Source organism: Leuciscus leuciscus (genome assembly GCF_965113295.1).
Source record: "Leuciscus leuciscus genome assembly, chromosome: 4".
Classification (NCBI taxonomy): Eukaryota; Metazoa; Chordata; class Actinopteri; order Cypriniformes; family Leuciscidae; genus Leuciscus; species Leuciscus leuciscus.
This window is the reverse complement of record NC_138728.1, coordinates 21,956,534-21,976,947: the sequence shown is the minus strand read 5'-3', so window position 1 is coordinate 21,976,947 and position 20,414 is coordinate 21,956,534. Positions and strand designations below refer to the sequence as shown.

Here is a 20,414-nt window from a genome sequence, read left to right as displayed (position 1 = left end):
AATTGTGTAGTTCTAGTTTTAAGAGGCAAATGATGTTCATGTCGTGTATTTAATTTTGAAAATCAAACATGGAGATGAAAAAACAAGGATTGTTGCTGCTTGCCTTGCTACACATTCTTTGGTTGTCTTGACAAGAAATTGTAAGTTAACTCATAAATGAACAAAAGTTTTTACTTTAACTGGTGAAAATTAGTTGAGCTAACTTAAAAAGTTGAGTGAGATCGGTTGCCTTACTTTTTCAAGTTGGCTCAACTTGTTTTGTTTTTTTTAAAGTGTAATTATAAATACAATATAAGTTGATAATAGTTTTTTTTCTTTCTCCCTTTCCAAAAAAGGAGGCCAGCTCTTCAAAATCTGGGACAGAAATTAGACGACCAAGCTTAAATTTGGCAAGGTAAAACCTAACACTAACCCTCTGATATGTACATAATTTGATAGAACCAGAGGAGAACATATGTTAGAAAACTTTAATTTGGACAATTTTGAAAGTAAAAGCTTAATTTTATGTCAGTTGATGGATCTCCTCTTTGCCACTATACTTGGCCTATTCTGACTAAAAGCATCCTGACCACAGGGGGGCAGATGTTTACAATAAAACGTTACTGGACAGAGAAAGAACTGTGGGAAATGATAACAGCGCAGAGTATTTTACAAGTAGTTTCACAAGAATTAATGACTTCTTCCAAACCTGTACAGAGTTATATAATGTTCCACAGGTGATCTTTCTTCACTGACCTTTTAGCACTTAGTGGCTCCTCAGCCTCAACTGTGTTCTCCTCAGGCTGGAAGCGAAAATCCTCAATGTAAACCCCAAACCGATCATACAGCCAACTCTGCAGCCGCGAACACACCGTCTCCTTCTGCTGTTTGTCTACAGAGAGAGTTTTAGAGATATACTTCATTCAGAAGCCATAAGCAAAGCTCTATTAATGTGAATCCTGAGAGTCAGGGAGCTTGTGCTCTACATTCTCATTTCCTGCCTCAAACAAAAGGGGTCGATCTGGCCTAGTTGGTCTACAAAATTAGACAAGTGCCTAAAATAACTGGAGCAGATATTTCAGAATTACTAACCAAAACCAGGCGGGAAATCCAAAAAACGTTATACCAGATTAGAGCAACAACCCAACCACTTTAACCCTAATGACTGACAGACAAAAAGATGAATCAAATAGAGATCTAATAGAAATTACAGATTTTTGTGGCTATAATTTACAGAATGTTGTGTTTATATGTATATATGGTGTTTTTAATATGCTTTAAGACAAACCATGTGTAAATTCTTAAGTCAACACCATTGCTGAGTATTTTCTCTTTAAAACGGCAGTGAACCAAAGACAGTCTCAAAAACGCGGTTTGAAATCGGGGTGGAGTGGAGAAGGTTTACTAAATGAGGCAATTGTGTAAAGTTACATTCAAGCAATTTTTTAAGCATGACATTTTTTTTCAAGGATTTTTTTTTTATATAGGTCATTTTGGTGATGAAATACATTTTTTTGAAAGCTGAGACTTTATTTCATGCCAAAAGTAACCTGCTCTGTCTTGTCTGTTGGCGCATTGTCAGTGTCCTCTTTGCTCCGCAATATATTTTTCACTGTGTGAGAACATGTGGAGTGAGAGCGGAATGGCTTGTCAGACGTAGCAACAGTAACTAAGAGGGGCGGGTCTTTGTGAAAGGTCAATTTCAAAATCATTTAAATCTTTGTGGTCTCGGCCGGACTCGACTCGGACTCGGATGTTAAGGACTCGGACTCAAGTCCAACTCGGCCCTCTTTGGACTTCGACTTGGACTCGGACTCGATTGTTAAGGACTTGGACTCGACTTGGACTCGACAGTAGTTTATATAGGATGAGTTTTAAGGGATACAATTATTGACTACAGGGGGACTTTAATAATTAGGATACTACATTTACCATATTATGTATGACAACAGATGTACAATAGTCATACATTACAGAAAGTGTAAACAAGATTTATTAGATTTAACAACTTTCATTTTATTTATTTTTTTTAACTAAAAATAAGAACAAAGAAGCAAATTACAAACAATAGGACAAAGATACAAATTATACAATTTCAGTAAAACTATTTTTATATATACTTTTCAGCATTGAAAGAGAAATATATTTAGCATTACATTTTCTTGTCCACCATGTTAATTCTTTTCACCGAGCGTTTTGCAGTGAATTCTGGGATTGCCTCATCTTCAAACGATACATATAATTCCGCCTTTAAATTTCTTCTTTAGAGTTGATCTAAAAATGGTGAGGTGTAGACATATTTTCATTAAAAACTGAATCATTTTGAGACTTTTAGGGGGAGTTTACACAACACCGTTTTCAACTAAAAAGGACAACGGCGTTTGGGGACCTGAAAATTCAAACCTTTGAAAACGGGTTTATAGTCTCCATGAAAACTACAAAAACATAATTTTGTGAAAACAGTGACATCATGCGCATGCGCATTACATGTTCAGTCTATAGGCGCATAGTTTCTTTACAAAGTGATATCGCCAACTACTGGCCTGGCATGAATAATACAGCTTTTTTAGACGTTTCCGCGGATCCATGTGAACTGTGATTATTGTCGTTTGTACACGAATATTTTTTAGTTTTTAAAACTTAAATTTTAAGTGCATTGTTCTCGTGTAAGTATACGCTTGTCATAACATTGTGGGTTTTGTTACCTGTGCCATTAGCTGCAGGTGGCTGCTGTTTCCGTGGAAGCTGAGGTGGAGAATCTTCACACCTAGACCAGGAAACACAAACTACATTAACTTTCAGTTCATACAAAACTAGAGTAAAATAGAGTAAAATAAGTGTAAGCTGAGCTACTAAAATGGACTTAAATAAAATCTAATTAAAGTTAAATAAAAACATTAACAAAATGAAACTTAACCCAAAATTAAGATAAAAAAATATGAATAAATTCAAAATATGAATAAATACTATAATAGTATACATTTTTATAAGATGGTCAATAGCAAGCCACCATTCACAAAAAAACAGTGTAAAAATGAAATCAAAATCAAATCAAATTAGAAAAAATAAGGATGCAATGTTTATATAAAACTTTGTACAGATAAGAAGCTATAAATCTATTAGGGTTTTAATATTTATAAAAGCAAACACATTTAATATTTATATATTATTTAAGTTTCAATTGTTTTGTGTTCAACCATTTTCCCCCAAACATTTTGAGAACTTTAGTATAAGCTAAAATTATATAAAACGTTTGATTGTCAAAATCTCATCAACACATATTTGCAGGTCAATGATCAGAAACCTCTCTTCGTGTCGCCAATCAAATCTGAATCAATTACATATTGAAATGACATCAGTGGAAAGAACACACTGTACTGACATATTGTTGTGCATGACTCTCTACGTATAGATATTGACTTCCCACTTTAGGTTCATGGGGGGTGAGATGTAGTGGCTATTTTTATAGCTCATGTTCTGGCGAGGTCATCCCACAGAGTACAGGACCGGGTCATTGAACACTGTTAACACAAACTATAGAACTAATTCCAAATAAGAAGCAGTTTTCTATTCCCAATCCCTAGTACTTGCATAGAGCATCTGGGGCCTCAGGCTCCTGTGCTCCTCATCCATTGTTTGAAACTTTATGTCAACTCATTTTATGTGACGAGTTAGTTTGTGTTGGTGAGTTTTTTTTAGTTTTTTCTTACCTGGTCTTCAGCACATCGCTCATCTTCTGTTCCAGGTCAAGTCTTCTGCTGCGTTCTCTCTCCAGCTCCTGCTTAAGGGTCTCCACATTGGTTTCTTCTCGGAGCTTCCGCAATTCCTCCTCTGAAAACAAAACAAAAAATAAGAACATACAAATTACCACACACTTCAATGTACCTTCTGTATGAAGGCAAATATTATGATCTAGACCTGAATATGTAAGTGTTAACAGGAAGTTTTATAAACATATCTAAATGTTTTCTGACATACATAAGTACCTAGATGTACCATGTAGATAGTTGAGTGATATTTATTTTCATTTTATTTTTAGTGATTTTTATTTATTTGGCACATGAATATGGTAATCACTCAGTGTAATCATATATATCCCAGACAGCAACATAGTGTCGGCCCAGATCTGGCTCACATCTGGTACACGTGGATTCAACACAGTACATGATGTGGGTCGTATCTGGGCCGACACTATGTTGATGTCTGGGGAGTGATGATGGATGTATTTACCATTCTATACTTTTCCATGGGGATTCATCCAAAAAAAAAAAAGTTAATACAGTAAGAAAAAAATAAGTTAATATTAGTAATTTTAAATGCTATTGTTAAAACATCTTCATTACTTAATTACGATACCTGTTAGCTGTACAATACCTTACAATATTTGCCCATTTACCATGGAAACCAATATGCTATACTTCGATGTCTCTTGTATCACTTCATCCTCTCTTTTTCTCATGTGAAGATAGAGTTCAAATAAATAATTAATTTACATTTATTGACTATGGTACTTAGTAAAGTAGCTTTGTAACAAGCAGGTTCATTTGCACTCAGTCATTATGGCAAAATAAACCCCATTTGGATTATCGAAGATGTTTTCAGCACATCGGGAACAATTTGAAAGTGTTTTCCTCAATAACTCTCCAGTCTTCTCAGTGGTCTAATTTACTGCTGTGAGCCTGCAGCTATGTACTCTATGGTCTTTGTTCCTAGCTAAGCATTATAAATATTTAAGTGCTAATATGAGCTTCCCTCATACAGAGAGCCATAAAGGAGAGAATAAGATCTGAGCGACCATCAGCGCTCTGTAAAACTCTAGTACCTGAACCCTGAGTTCAGAGAGATGACCATTAGTGGAAGTGCTTCTGTGTGACAGATGGTTTCAGAAGAGATGAACATCACTAAGCAGGCAGTCAATTAATCTATAGCGACGTTTCTATTCACAGCATTTAGATTTTCACAAGGCTGAACTGCCTAATTATAGATTATAACTAAAATAAAAGGCCCAGTGATCCTAATTTAGACCTAGCATCCAACCCTTTTTATTGGTGTTAGCTAAGGTAAGCACACAACGCGTGAGTTGCTGTTGCTCATGTGTAGAAATAGAAGTTTAAACAAACTTAGTAATAAACTTGGTGTGTAATGTTTCTTCTGGTATATTATTCATTTTCTAAGCAATTTTACTCATAGTTTTTGCACCGTTTTCAACTAAAAACAGAAAACTAACAACTACAGAACACTTCAGCAAACTGCATAGCAAGATGCTAACAGCTACTTTGAAACCCTTAGTAAGTGCATTGCAAATTGGTAACATCCACTTAGCAACATCTTAGCAACCACAATGCCCTAGCAACCACTCATAACACCATAATAACCGCACAGCAGTGCGTCAACAACCATTCATAGTATTTTAGCAACGCTAGCATCGAAACACTCTGAAAACCTCCTATAACACCCATAGCGAGAAAATCAAATTAATACAAATTAATTTGTTCATTCCAAATGGTAAATACAAGGTTCTTCAAAGTGTTTTTAATCTATTGCTGATGGACAAATCACACAATGTACTGAGCCGTGGTGTGTCTCATCATCTGCAACCAACATCTTTAGATCTGTCTCCATTACTGACAGGCCACACAGAGAACAGACTGATTATGATGCTACAGCAATCAGTTCATCTCTAATTCTCATTGATCTTCATGAGAAAAAACAAAACAAAACAAAAAACAGTATCTTCAGGCAGAAAATCATATACTGTATTTCTGCCTCTTTTATTATTACTCGAAGGCTGAATGTGTCTGTGATCAGTCTGTTAATATGAACTACGGAATATGTTGACTGAAATGCTGGAATTATATGTTAGAAAGACATGTTAGTCATTTCAAAACATACAATATAGAATAGCTGTACACATTTACACTCAGTAGCTTCAGAAGAGCATGATGACTAGTACAGTGTATGTCTGGCTATTGTACAGGGTTTCCAAGTTTCGTGTAACAAAACCAGCCTAATTGCTATTCAAAACCCGCCCAATCACGACCAAAACTAGCCCAATTGAGATATTTTGAAGAATGTCGGTAACCAAACAGCTGATGGGCCGCAACCGCATTGACTTCCGTAGTATGAAAAAAATACCATGGAAGTCAATGGGGTACATCAACTGTTTGGTTACCCATATTCTTCAAAATATCATCTTTTGTGTTCAGCAAAAGAAAAAGATTCATACTGGTTTGGAAGATTTCAGATGCCCAACACCTGTGAAGAGACGGCGCCAACTCCCGCGAAGACTTCAGATGGTGTAAACACTGAATCAACATGCACCAATGCTACATTTTTCTAAATGTCATAATCATTTGTTAACAAACATGTATTTATTACTTCATTGTTTTTGCCTTAAATTATTGCATTGTTAAATTAATACCTTTTTCGCTAACTGTGATTGTACATTTTTGAAATACATAACTTAGACTGTTACCTCTGATAACATATCACTCTAAATTGTAATGTGGACTCATGCATTTTCGGTAAAGCTGCTTTGAAATTATGTGCATTGTGAAAAGCGCTATACAAATAAATGAGAATTTAATTGAATGCATGAGGGTGAGTAAATGATGACCGAATTTAAATTTGTGGGTGTACAATCCCTTGAAGGAATAGTGAGAGCAGACGAAGGAATCGTGAAAGAGAGTACATTTTCTTAGCTGGTTGCAGTTAAGTGCTCACAGAATAAATTTTAGCTTACAGTTTTCAGCTGTTTCTTGAAAACTGTCAGGGATTAGTTTGAATTTTAATTAATTAAAGGAAGGGTAGGTGTTTTCCAGAATTTTTGTTGTTGTTGTTGTTGTTATTATGGTTAAAAGTCTCTTCACATCCTAACAGCAAACACTAAGTTAAGTGGTCTAAATATATTTATAATGTATATAAATCGTCTGTGGAAAGTGTAAAATGTTCGTCCAATCATTGCCTTCGTAACGATGTCCTTCCTGACTGTCAACAGATGTATTTTCATACACATTCCACTTCAGCACATTTTATGCTGTGCAGAGTTAGACAGACGTCAGTCACAGAGCACCGCAAACAAACAGCAGCCACCTTTTACAGTTCCTCCTGAACCAAAACAAGAGCTTACGTTGCGTTCACGACATGACTACTATAATTTGGAAGAGATGGAAACCTGTGAGGTTATACTTGGTTCGTGATTCAAATTTATGCGTTTCAATGATCTGCAGCAGTCAGGTGGTACAGGTCAGTGCTCTTTAAGTTGTTTATGTTCCGTATTATTGTAATGTTATGTGCTTTTGAGACATGAGGTAGTTTAACGCCGTCTCTCGTGACGCTTTTGTTTGCTCCCTGCTGTGTGTGTTCATGTGTTTTGGAGGAGGCGTGGCTTTGGAGATTCTCTGAAGAGAGGGTGGGATCTTATGCTTTCAATGCTAGCTTGCTATTACTAGCCTCTCTGAAAATCACCTAAACCCTAACTTTAACAAAATCTCTACAGAACTGAATGAAACATTTAGCCTATGTTTCTATTTCTATTACAGCAATTCCATCTGCTTTTGTTCTTGTCAGGGACAATATCTTCAAGTAGAAGGATGCCACCTGAAAAATTTGCTTCGTAAAATAATGTTTTCTTATAAAATAATACTTATCTTATAACAACAGCCTTTAACTTTGACTGTATTAACAATATAGAAAGGCTTCTATTTTTTATTTATTTTTTATTATTATAGTACCGGGTATGAATTAGCAATAGATTCTTGTAAAATAAATTATAAGCAATATGAAACCTATTAAAGTAAGAATGCTGGGAAGGTCATGAAAGATATGCCACTCTGTCTCTGCCTCTTTTTCATTCCTTCTTCCTCTCCCAACACTCTCTCTCTCTCTTAGTAATAATAGCCCTTCACAATGTTCTTCACGAATCTCTCTCTCAATGCCAGTAGATTCACAGCACCCCGCAGACAGACAGGAGACGCCATAAGGCACCAATAACAGAAGTGGAGTGATCTACTATAGTGCTGATAGTCCTCCATCCTGCACAACAGAGCCATTTCAGAATGACCACACACACTAGACAGATAAATAGGGATACGAGTCATTATGTCTGATGTATGTTATGAGTATATGTTGCATTTTAGTAACAGAATCTGGAGACTGAACTTAACTTATGCTATTTTTATACTATAGGTTGAAATTTGAAAGAATATAATATATAAATCATCTGTGCTCAATTCAGTCCTTATATGAAAAAAGGGCCGTGGCTGCACCATGGTAATGTAATGATATCAAGGTAATACCTAAATCAAGTTAGTTCACCCAAAAATGAAAATTCTGTCATTACATTCTCATGTCGTTCCAAACCCGTCGAACTTCCGTTCATCTTCGGAACACAAAAGATCTTTTTTTATGAAATCTGAGAGCTTTCTGTCCCTTCATAGACAGAACTACCACTTTGACACTTAAAAAGGTTCATAAAGGGATCATAAAACGTATCCGTATGAATTGAGCGGTTTAATAAAAAGCCTAAATTAAATCTGTTCATCATATAAAGCGATCAAGTCTCTTCAGAAAATTTGGACTAAACTGCTCAATTCATATGGATTAGTTTGACGAACACTTCATGAACTTTTTGAAGTGTCAAAGTGGCAGTTTTGTAGCGGTCTATGGAGGGACAGAAAGCTCTCAGATTTTATTGAAAACTTAATTCGTGTTCTGAAGGTGAACGAAAGCTTTACGGGTTTGGAACGACATGAGAATGAGTCATTAATGACAGAATTTACATTCTTAGGTGAACTATTTCTTTAAAGGGTTAGTTAACACGAAAAGTCAGCATTTACTCACCCTCATATTGTACCAAGATTTTCATTCATCTTCAGAACACAAATGAAGACATTTTTTAAAACCTAAAACCTAAGCGATTTCTGGTTTCAAGCTACAAAAGGTCAGCTTTAATGTGATCAGGCACACATATTGAGCTATGTGGAAGGGAAGATATTTTGTGAATAAAGACTTAATTTTAGTTTTCACACACAAAGCAATCACATTGCTTCATAAAATTTGGATTAAACCACTGGAGTCACAACAAACAACAAAAAATAAAAGGCCTCATTTTATTATGCCTTTTATTATGCCTATATGACCTTAAAAGTTTTGATTACCTAGACTTTCAGGTTCCTCAAGTTCCTAAGCTTTTCCAGGTCAGTACGTCTACCTTGGTTTGTTTCGCCAAGTGTATAGTGTAAATGCACATACAAAAAAAATAGGGTCCAATTTTCACTTTTAAAGGTGCTGTGTGTATTTTTTCTACTAAAACGAATCCTTTTTTTATTGCCTGTGTGTGAAGGGGTTGTGATCTCACATTAAAATGATCCATTTTGCGGGTTTTGCTATTACCTCTGAAAGCAAGTATTCTTATTTTTTATGTGAAGGTGCCGGGTCGGATTTACCGCGAAATACAGTGACGTCACCTGCATGCTCGCCCCCGAGCCTTTGCACTCAACAGCGACGACACTGCAACTTATGACATGGACTTATGACTTATGCAACTTATGACATGTCTGATAACACTAAGAAACGACCTGCTCCCAGCACAACACGTCACAGACTCCAACACAAACTCCACATATGGATAAAAAACAAAAAAAAATGTTTTTCTGTTGAAGCTCTTATTAAAGGCCAGACGTGAATCGGATGAACTTCGGGTGAAAAAACACGGATCAACATCGGCAGGGCATTTGAATCATGGAGAAACCTTATCTATAAACCTAGATTGTATACATTTCCTTAAGAAAATGTGAAGTGGTGCCTGCAGTGGCAAAATTCGGCACGGTTGATAGGGTTCCATACTTATCATGGAACGAGCATGGAGCATTAGTTCAACGTCAAGCTGATAAAATTAGCCTATTATTGTAACGTTGCAGTGGGAGTTTACCTGAGTTTCCAGCATGTTGTGGGATGCTTTCTCCGGTGTGTTGCGTGACGCGTCTCAGTCTGTCCGGTAACCACAGACAGTGCTCGCTCATAAATTCGAGCACGCACGCACTTGTAATCTTATTGGTTGCAATCTGAAACATCACCGCTAGAGGCAGCTGAAAACTACATACAGCTCCTTTAACAATTAACTACGACTTTTGCCTCAATAAACTCCCAATTACTGCTTATTAATAGTTAGTAAGGTAGTTGTTAAATGTAGGTATTGGGTAGGATTAAGGGATGTAGAATATGGTCATGCAGAATAAGGCATTAATATGTGCTTTATAAGTACTAATAAACCGCCAATATACTAGTAATATGCATGTTAATAAGCAACTAGTTAATAGTGAGAATTAGACCCTAAACTAAAGTGTTTCCAAAATCGGATATAGTTAGCAAATCAGAATTGGGCATCAAGTGGCCACGATATGTCTTAGCAGTCTGGAAAGCACGTAAATGGCATCATATAGCCCTTCTAAGGCTAGTTAGAAAATGTCTCTCATCCATAGCAATTTACTAAAATTAAAATATAATTGTATATAATGTATTTACAAATATATATATCTCTATATATCTCTATCTATCTATCTATCTATCTATCTATCTATCTATCTATATATATATATATATATATATATATATATTTACCCAAAATAAAGGAATGTAATATAATGCTGACGCATACCTTAATATCCAAGTTAGAACACCGTGATACATTAGCACACATACAAACAAGCTAATTTCATCTCCACCTATCAGACCATATAAAAGATTCAGGAGCTCTCAGAGCTGTTACACACACTCACACCAGACTAGCCGTGTAAGGCTGAGAGGTCCATCCATCCTCATCCGTAATTCCCTAAATAAAACCTTGTTGACTTCCTCTGCTAATGCTTTCACACTGGAACATTATGATTATTGCTAGTACAACACAGTCACACCACAGATTTCTTTGAGAGCTCCACCTTGAGAGCACCAATTATACAAAGACTTAAAAAAAAAAAACCTTATATTGCAGTGCCGGATCCTGACATAGGCGATACAGGATTGCGCCCACTCTCAGTTCTGCTTGCCACTTTAATTGAATTTATTTTATTTTATTTTTATAGATGTTATATTAATAACACTGTACTGCAAAGGTTGAGTTAACAAAATCAGTAAAATCCCAAAACAAATGCAAATAAAGGGCCCCGAGTAATTTTAGTTTCTAAAGAACACAAGGCTCTTTGGTTTCATGACCAACAAATCACTCTTCATAATGATTATGAAAGTGATTTCTTAGAAAGGAAAAAATATTGTTGTTATGCCAACATGTAAAGACATCAACTAATTAAATGTATGATTTCATTATAGTTAGGCAAGGAATAAACAACCGAGGGCATGCCATCAGAGCTGTGTAAATTTCATTGATGAATAATTTGTCATTATTTTTCTCAACGGCATTTTTTCACAGACGAAAACGATACGATAACTGAATAAAAACAAGTTTTGAATGACAAAATCTATTGACATTTTCGTCAACGAATAAAAAAACTAGACGAAAATGTTAGGGAGGGACGATTTGAGAAGAGATCCAGTCAGAACTGATGTCCCGTGTGTGTGGTAGATGTGCACATATGAATTGTAATGTGCTGATCTACCCGGCGGGATAGAGTTGGCATGCGCTTGATGCATGTCTCATAAAACTTTCAAAAATATAAAAGTCTGGGAGAAAGAGAAGAGCAGACATATGGATAGACCTGAATAAGCGTGACCATGTGAAAGAGAACTAAAACAATTCAGATTACTAAAAAATGACTAAAACTAAATAGCATTTTAGTTAAGAGACTATGAATAAAACAAAATCTAAATTTGCTGTCAAAGTTAACACTGCATCGTTGACTAACTTTGATAAAGTTTGCATCACTCATTGTTATTTTGCTTTTATTACTGGGAAGCTGCTTTGAAACAATCTGTATTGTGTAAAGCGCTATAGAAATAAAGGTGACTAGACTTGACTTGACTAACCAGTTGAAGATTCTTTGAAATCGGATTTATGATTTTATAGACAACATCAGTGGCCTAAAGTTGAAGAACTGTGTGCTGACCAACCTCAAACACAACCTGAAGTAAAGGTCACAAGCGGTCACTTGTGGGTTGCTGATCTTAGGAAGCTTACAAGTGCTCTTACTAAGCATGGCAGCGATTCACGTAAACCTATTAAGAGCACAGCAGAGATGAATGACCATATAGCCTGGAGAAATACTAACACCGCTAACAAAGCTAACAAACAGCTCCCTGTTAGCTGAGAACAAACATTCTTGTCAGTTTCTCTCTCATCTGTTCTCTGCTTGTGTAATTAGCATTGACCAGTGGCCTGGTTTGATGTTCTGGTAATACTGCCACTCTGCATTGCATCATGGTACTATAGCTTTGGGCATGACATGTTTTACTGTTGTCACAACACTACATCAAACTCTCAGCCAGTGCATTATGTGTGGATGCCACTAGACAAGTATATCAATTATCGTAAATACCACACCTTTAAAAAGTAACTGAAGAATGTACAATTAGTAATACAAATCCGAGACCCTAAAGAAATAGAACACCCAAAAATGAGAATTCGGCCATCACTTACTCACCATTACAAACATCTTTGACTTATTTCTTCTGTAGAGTACAAAAGGAACAACGTATTTGCATTGCTGCTCTTTTTATTCAATTACAATTGCTTTTCAATGATTGAAGTCTTCTGTAGCCATTCAATATTTTTGTGTGAAAAACAGATGGAAATTTAAGTCTGAATGCCAAAAGTCAAACTGAATGATTCTTTCACAAATCTGACAGATTCTGTTCTTGAAATAAGCTCACTGACTTGGTTAACTGCTCACTAGAAAGGAAGTTTACCAGTGAAAAACATATTACATTTCAGTCTGTTTCTCACATATGGCTTTACAAGACATTTGTGATGCTTATATTATGCTTTTGAGTCATTGTTTAAGATTAAAACTTCTTTGTAATTGCAAAAAAAAAAAAGAAAAGAAAAGAAAAGAAAAGAAAAGAAGAGTAACCAGAATTTCTCCATAGAGACAAGGGTCAATTATGATTAACTGAGTGGACCACTTACTGAGGCTAAGGTTGCCTTTGAGGTCATCTGTGACTCCATCGCAGAAGAAATCCATATCTGAGAAATAGGCCTCCATCTTTGCCCGATGCATCAAAAACTCATGAACAAGCGAAGTCACACAGTGGCTCTAATGTTCAAGCATAGTTGCCTTCAGTCATCAAGGCCCCAGTGATTTTTTTTTTAACTCCACAAACAAAAAGAAATGTCCTTAAAATTCACCTTTGCCTCTTGGTGCACCAAATACCTGTGGTCAGTTCTGCCTGTTGTGAACTTGTCCAAATGGCAGGAAATGTAGAATCTAGAATCTGGCATCCAATAGATTATATATGTCCTTGACTATAACCCTCAAAACAACAATCATAACATGCAGCTTGGCGGACTGGATCTAAAGCCTGCCGTTGAATTAAGCACCTAGAGGAAAACTACTGTTCCCTACTGATTGAGGTGAAACAAAAGCTCTATTCATCAGAGAAAACCATTGGCCCGTACTGTTCACATTCTGTAAGGTCTTTTCCACAACAGTGAGCCATGTACTAAGACGAAGACAATACAGTGATGTTACCCAACTCAACATGGTTTGGTCCAGACGCTTTCCATGACTTCATGTGGTTCAGTGTTGTCAATGACCAGACTGTAGTTTAAAAAGGATCCATTTGAATTTTTTCCATTCATAATTTGCATGCTCAAAGCCTTTGGTGTTATCTTTATTTAAATCAGCCACTACTTGTGACACCTATTCATTGCTCTAACAGAATTACACCATTAGGAACGAGGGTTAAAGTTCCTCTAAACATTTTTGAAAAGATCTATTCCTTGCATCAATAGCATCAGTTTAACTTTGATATTGTTTTATATAATGCCATTGTTTTGATTTCAAATGTCATGGTACATGACATTTCAAATATGTATTTTCAAGAGCAAGCAGATACTTTCTTTAAAGACAAATACAGAGGGCAAAATTATCTGCTATTCCATTCCAACATCCTGTTTCTAAGAACTTCTTGAGATGTAGCTCATCTGTCTGTGGGTACACAGGTCAGAACACCATATCAGTCACCATGTCAATCATCATTTTCTAATTTGATATCATCAAAAGTGCTCAGATAACATAGGATGACCATTGCTTTGTTTGTAATCCATTATTTTATTAAGCAGGGCTCAAATCTCTTGGTCTTGGTTTAGAGACCTATGAAGACCACATAAACATAGCCTTGGTTTGACACTCATTACTGGTCATGGTCTGAGTCTAATTTTTCACTTTTTTTTGGTCCAGATCTGAGTCATGACTTATCTCAGACCACAGTCTATTTCCGCTGTACAGAAGGTGATGATTACCTCAACCACAGGTCAGCAGGCATCTTCAGCCATAAAGAGAATTTGCAATAATTTCATAAAAGTTCAGAAAGGCAGCTGAGCCACCATACGAAATATCTCTGTGTTTGAAATAAATGCTGCAACAAAAATCAGCAGTTTCAGGTGATTGAAATGGTTTTTGATCAACAGGTCTTGACTCGCCTATATCAGGTCTTTTCCTTTTCTAGGGGTCAGGTCTTGGTCTGGCTCTGAGAGTGTATGGTATTAGTCTGGGTATCGTTGACGCAACGCATCACGCCACAACGGCTAGAAGCTGTCTACACTGGACGTGACAAAGCGAACGTTGCAAATCCATTTGTCACTTCCTATGAGAAGTATCGAGAGTGCTTGGGGTACGTCATAAATAGAATGAGGCATCAGTTTACTGTCGGGGATTTGTTGTTTCCCATCGCGTCGCGAGGCATCCAGTGTAGACAACGTAAAATGGATTCTATTGTCGTTTGTCGTGTTGCAGCAACGCTGTGCTCGCTTCCGGAGTAGACACAGTGTTAGGCGGTCTGTTATGTGTTTGGATCTGAGTCTTAGAGGGAGGGGCTGTTATTAATGTGGGCTCTTATTGTTCTGAATCTTAGGGGGTCTGTTATTGATTTAGGTCTGGGTATTAGAATGTGTGGTATACTGGTGTTGATAAGGGCCTTAGGTGGTGGTCTAGTATTGTTCTGGGGTTTTGGGGCCTGGTATTGATTTGAGTCTTTGGGAGTCTGTAACTGGTCTGAGTCTTAAGGGATCTGGTATTGGTTTGGGTCTTAGGGAATCTGTTATTAGTCTAGGTCTTTAGGAAGTTTTGTTTTGTTTTGAGTCTTTGGTTGTCTGGAATTGGTCTTAGTCTTAGGTATTTTAGAGACGCTCTGGGCCTTAAGGGGTCTGGTATTGTTTTGTGCCTTAGGGTGTCTGGTATTAATTTTAGTCTTTTGGGAGTTTTTTTTTATTTATTTTTTAAGTCTGTGGTTGCCTGGAATTGGTCTTAGTCTTTGGTATTGAGTCTTTGGTTGTCTGGAATTGGTCTTAGTCTTAGGTATTTTAGAGACGCTCTAGGCCTTAAGGGGTCTGGTATTATTTTGGGCCTTTGGGTGGCTGGTATTAGGCTTGGTCTTTTGGGAGTTTGGTACTGTTCTAGGTCTTAGGAGGTCTGGCAATTGAAGACTTTGCTATATTACTATATCCATTATTATGGTTGAAGAGAACATTAGAATAAAGTAAAATTTCCAATGTCAGAGCAACTAATGTATATGCCTAAATGGACTATTCTGCTGTCATCACCAATATTAAATTATTCATGGTGAGATCTCTGAGACACTGTTCTTGGTTTTGAGAGCCCAGGGTTGAGACATGGTTGGCGTATTGTTGTACTGTGATGTCAGCTGCCTTTCACAGCAGTGAACTTCTCGTTCCTCTGAGAGAAAACATAAGCTTTCTCTCTCTGCGTCAGCGGCAGGCTTTCAGTGCAACAATAAACCCCTAAGTGAATGCCGCGGTCGCATGGTAACCTGCCTGAAAGAAATAGAAAGTGGAGGAGATGGTGTGGGTGTAGTACATAAGAGACAGTCTCTCAGAGTTTGGGAGGAAGAAAATTAGAGGAGTACTGAGGGAAATGACATTGGCATGTTGTTTCCGTAAATAGCAGAAAACCCCAGCAGGTTCAGGCCATTTGAGCCACCAGGCTTCTGCCGGCATTTATCACTACAATGTATGGGGCGCATCTGTGGGGGGCAAACTACCAAGACTACTGAGTTTTTAGAGGTATAATGTAAGTCATTTTCATGTATTATTCTCTTTTAACATCCTTGTTTTCTCTTTCTGTTGTTTCATTCTCTTTTGTCTATCTATCCTCTGTAAAAGAGTTCTGGATCAATGTTGGCCCACTCACTGGCCTAATTCTGTCCCGCTCTTCAGCTGATATTTTACAGGTTGTCACAGTTCCTGCCAGCGGCACCACTGTCATACTAATTATGAGTCAAGGCCACAGTGAGGGGACATTTCTGACAAGCAACCAACGATTCTTTATCACTTTGGAGTTTGTAAAGAGAAATTAAAATGTTTACATGTCTATAGAAATGTGAGAGGTGCTTGCCCCTATAAAACAAGCTTGCTAGGTTGTCTGGTATATTGTTATATGGTGTTGCTATGTGGTTGTGGAAATGTGAAAGGCGTTCTGAAATGTTGCTTGTGAATTGTTATGTTGTTACTAGGGGGTTCTGAGTGGTTGATATATTCTAAACTTTATATTCTAAAACCTACAAATTACTCTGGTCTCTTCTTCAATTTTGTTCGTTTTACTGATCATTATGCTAACCACTTAAAGTAATCTTTACTGATATTTGGTTGATCTGTACTGTAAATCAAGGGCCTTAAATTACACATTAATAAGTGGTTTATGGCCTGTTCAATTTTCTTTCAGGAAACCTTAATGTCTATTGTGTTTTTTTCTGTAGGGAGGAAAAGGAAATAAGAGACGGAAAACATGGGTTATTAATAACCGTAAAAGAGAATAGCTAATTTCAGAGCAGTCTGGTGTTAAGCAGCGCAATTGAGATTAAATAATGCAAGAAAAGGAATCCTCAGCTGTGATGTGTCTTCACAAGAAACTGTTATGCAACATTCCTTCCCACACATATGTTATGAATATTGTGATTCATAATATTTTTCTCAGATAAATTATGATTGGATTTTCTTTGTGTCCCAGAGAAGGAGCTTATATGCATTGCTTAAATGGAGTCAATATACTGAAAGATTTATATGATTTATATGGTTGAATCAGCATTTTCATGTGTGGGTTTTGTGTGTGCTGCCAGAGAGAAGGCAATGAACTTCTCATCTCTTAATCTCATTACTTAACCCTAACAAACATAGAACTGTGACACTGCAACAAACACACATATGCTGCCATGACTCAATCATGTCTATAAATCACATCATAAAACTTCAACATACAGTGGGGTTCAAAAATCTGATACCACATTGAATGTAGGATTTAAAATGTAATCTAAACCTATTTGTAGGTCTCTAATCAAAATGGTAAGACATAATTGTTAAGACAGGTGCTGTATGTAACTTTTTCACTCTACTGAAGCATAAAAATACCATAATATGTTTGCATATATTGAGGAAACATGCTAAGTCCACATAATCGTTTCTCTGAAAAACACTTGTACAGCCAGTTATTTTACTTTGAAATGTGCGTTTCCAGGCTGGAATGTTTGTTTTTGTTTTGGTCTGTGATACTGCACGATGCCAATTTGCCAATTTTCATTATCAATTCCGCTCGTTCCTGTTGCGTGTGCTCAAACTGGCAACCCGTGTGAGCGTCGAGTCTGAGGAACAGGTGGCGGGAGAAACAACGATCTGCGATATTTTGAATTTGGACTGCAGTACCTATTTCGACCACTAGTTGTCATTCTTACAGACTGCACCTTCAAAATAATAGGGCTGCCCCAGACTAAAGATTTTTCTAGTCAACAAGTAGTCGCTCATTTAAGCCATTAGTCGACAAGTCGGACGTTTATGATATTAATTTAATTACTTGTATATATACTTCTATCGGCATAGTTTGGCATCGGAAAACGGTTAGTTTCAGGGCCGAGAAAGAAAATTGTGTGTAACATTGTTCTACATTACAGAGAAATACTAAACCATACTAATGAGAATTTATAATATAAATTAAGCACTTGTGCGCATGCATAAAGTTTGCAGCAATGCACAGGCCAAAGTAATGATATCAGGGGAAAAAACAGCAAGGAGGCTGTCTGAACATTTTAACAATTTTTATTTGATAATATATTAATAAATAAGCGATTTCTGAGTCAGTGTCGGATGCAAAGATAAAGCGCCTTTAGAGAGACATGTACAATTACAATAGTCGGTATAATTTCAGTTTACAGTACTAAATAAATTACATACATTTGAGTAATGCATAGTCATGTTTTGGGTGTAGGACCCAACACAGAACCAAAATAGTTTATCTTACAAAATCAAGAAAAAAAAAAAAGTCTATAAAACTAAACACTGAAATTGAATAGAATTAAATTTATGTCCTGTACACTTCCTTGTTCTGAGCTCTGTGAAGAAAAAAAAAAAAATTTCTACACATGAAACGAGAAGCTAATAAACACACGATTACGATCGTATATGAATTGTGTGTGATTTTCATGCAATTTGGTGTATTTTCATATCAATAAAGAATGTTTACATTATAAATGCTAAGCAAGTGTATAGCGATTAGCTACTTATAAAAGACAATAGATGACATATTTCAACAACATTATATGACTAAAATCCTTAGATCGCAATTGTAAGTTATAACAAACAGCCGATTGTTGTTTAAAGTGAGTTTTGAGTAAGCGGAAAATTTATATTTTAAGTTGTGTCATGTAGCTTGATGCTAATTGTAGCTCTAATGCACCCGTCATGCCAGGAACGTTTGTTAAAAGAATTCACATAAGGTCCCAAGAATATGCTTTTTTTGTTTTGATAACTTTAGGTAATATGTGAATTATTTATAGAGGGATCAAGATAGATGGTAGATGGGCAAGCCATGTAATGCCAGAATAAAGGCTAATAATGGCTGAATACAAATAAAAGAATAATGAAGATTAGGTCTCATTCACGGCAGAAGTGTGAATGGTTTGTCGAGCGAGAACAATAGAAACATGCATGAGGCAGTTCACCACACCAGACATTGACAACAGAGTGCAAGTGGGTGTTTACAGGGCAATCAAATATTTGATTAGCATCGTATCAGCCTTCTCTAAAAAACTCACATGACATGGTCTTAGAAAATGTTTCATAAAATTAATAGTTTTAGAGTTTTAAAGTGAAGCACGACCACATTTGTGGCTTCAGTTTCATCATTGTGTTTCTAAGTTGCTACACTACAGGCACATCATATTTTTATACATTTAAAATATATATTGTTCATATTTTTTCAAGATAATATATCTCCATATTAATAAAAGTCTGAGTGAATCTGAGTCTTGAACTGTAATCACTCAAGTGTTGGCTTTCTAAATACATGTTGGTTATGCGTCTATTCAGAATGACTTATGAGCAGCATATTTTATTCTGGGCATGTCATTTATGCCCCACTTTCCAAAATGGGGGGTGTGGGAGAAGGGGTTAAACAAATCTGAAGTCCAAATCTGAAAAACACTGGAGACAAGAATGTAACATGGAATGCCTGTGATGTCAGCACAACTGCTCTGTGATGACTGGTAACGCATTGTTAAATGGGTCAGAGCCTTAAGACGGGAACACACGGGATAAACACACACACACACACGCTTAAAATAGACTCTCTAATGTGAAAATTGATGTCAGCAGAGGGTAAAACCCAGCGTCTGTTCCACACACACTCCCATCAACAATATCTGTAGTTTAACTGATAGATCATGGCAGGGTCAACACAAAGAATAGGTTCAACTCCGAGTGGTGTTGGCTAGTGCCTCAATGTAAAATATATGTGCTTCGTTGAATGAACCGAAACACAGGATGAAATGAAAACCTTGATTTTCTTGTCCATGCATGAAACAATTAAGTTAATCTTATAAAGAATTTCCAAATAAAAAATAAAAAAGTACAAGGTGATTTACACTGTCAAGCTACAAAAATGAGAGAAAAGCACAAAAAAAAAGCATCCCAAAGGCAGCCCATATGACTCATCTACTATATTTCAAGAAGCGATAGCTTTGTGTGAGGAATAAGTCAAAAAAGATGTCATGCACAGAAAATCTTGAACAAATCTCATTAATTCACTTGCGTTCAATGAAAAAATGTAAGCTTTAGACATGTTCCCCAAGTCTTAGACCTACTTCAAAAGACTTATAGAAGATGTACACTTTGATTATATCATATAAATCTTTAGCTCAAATCAGAAAAACACTGATCTGGTCCAGCTAATATCATGTGTGTTCAACAGTAAACAAACTTGCTCTTTGAAATATACAACAGGACTCATAACACTGCCTCTATCAAAACAGCGAATGGCTGT

At 36.5% G+C, this 20,414-nt stretch overlaps 1 protein-coding gene across 6 annotated transcripts in view; it reads right to left on the bottom strand.

Moving 5' to 3' along the window:
* The window catches only part of gramd4a (GRAM domain containing 4a), a 58,226-nt gene that overhangs the window by 18,512 nt on the left and 19,300 nt on the right, over nucleotides 1-20,414 (bottom strand). For all 6 annotated transcript variants that reach the window (XM_082167418.1, XM_082167416.1, XM_082167415.1 and 3 more), the window contains 3 exons: nucleotides 3,690-3,810; nucleotides 2,685-2,746; nucleotides 736-871 (listed from right to left, as the gene is read on the bottom strand). In XM_082167418.1, coding sequence (XP_082023544.1) covers nucleotides 736-871; nucleotides 2,685-2,746; nucleotides 3,690-3,810 — 319 coding nt within the window. The remainder of the gene's footprint in view (nucleotides 1-735; nucleotides 872-2,684; nucleotides 2,747-3,689; nucleotides 3,811-20,414) is intronic.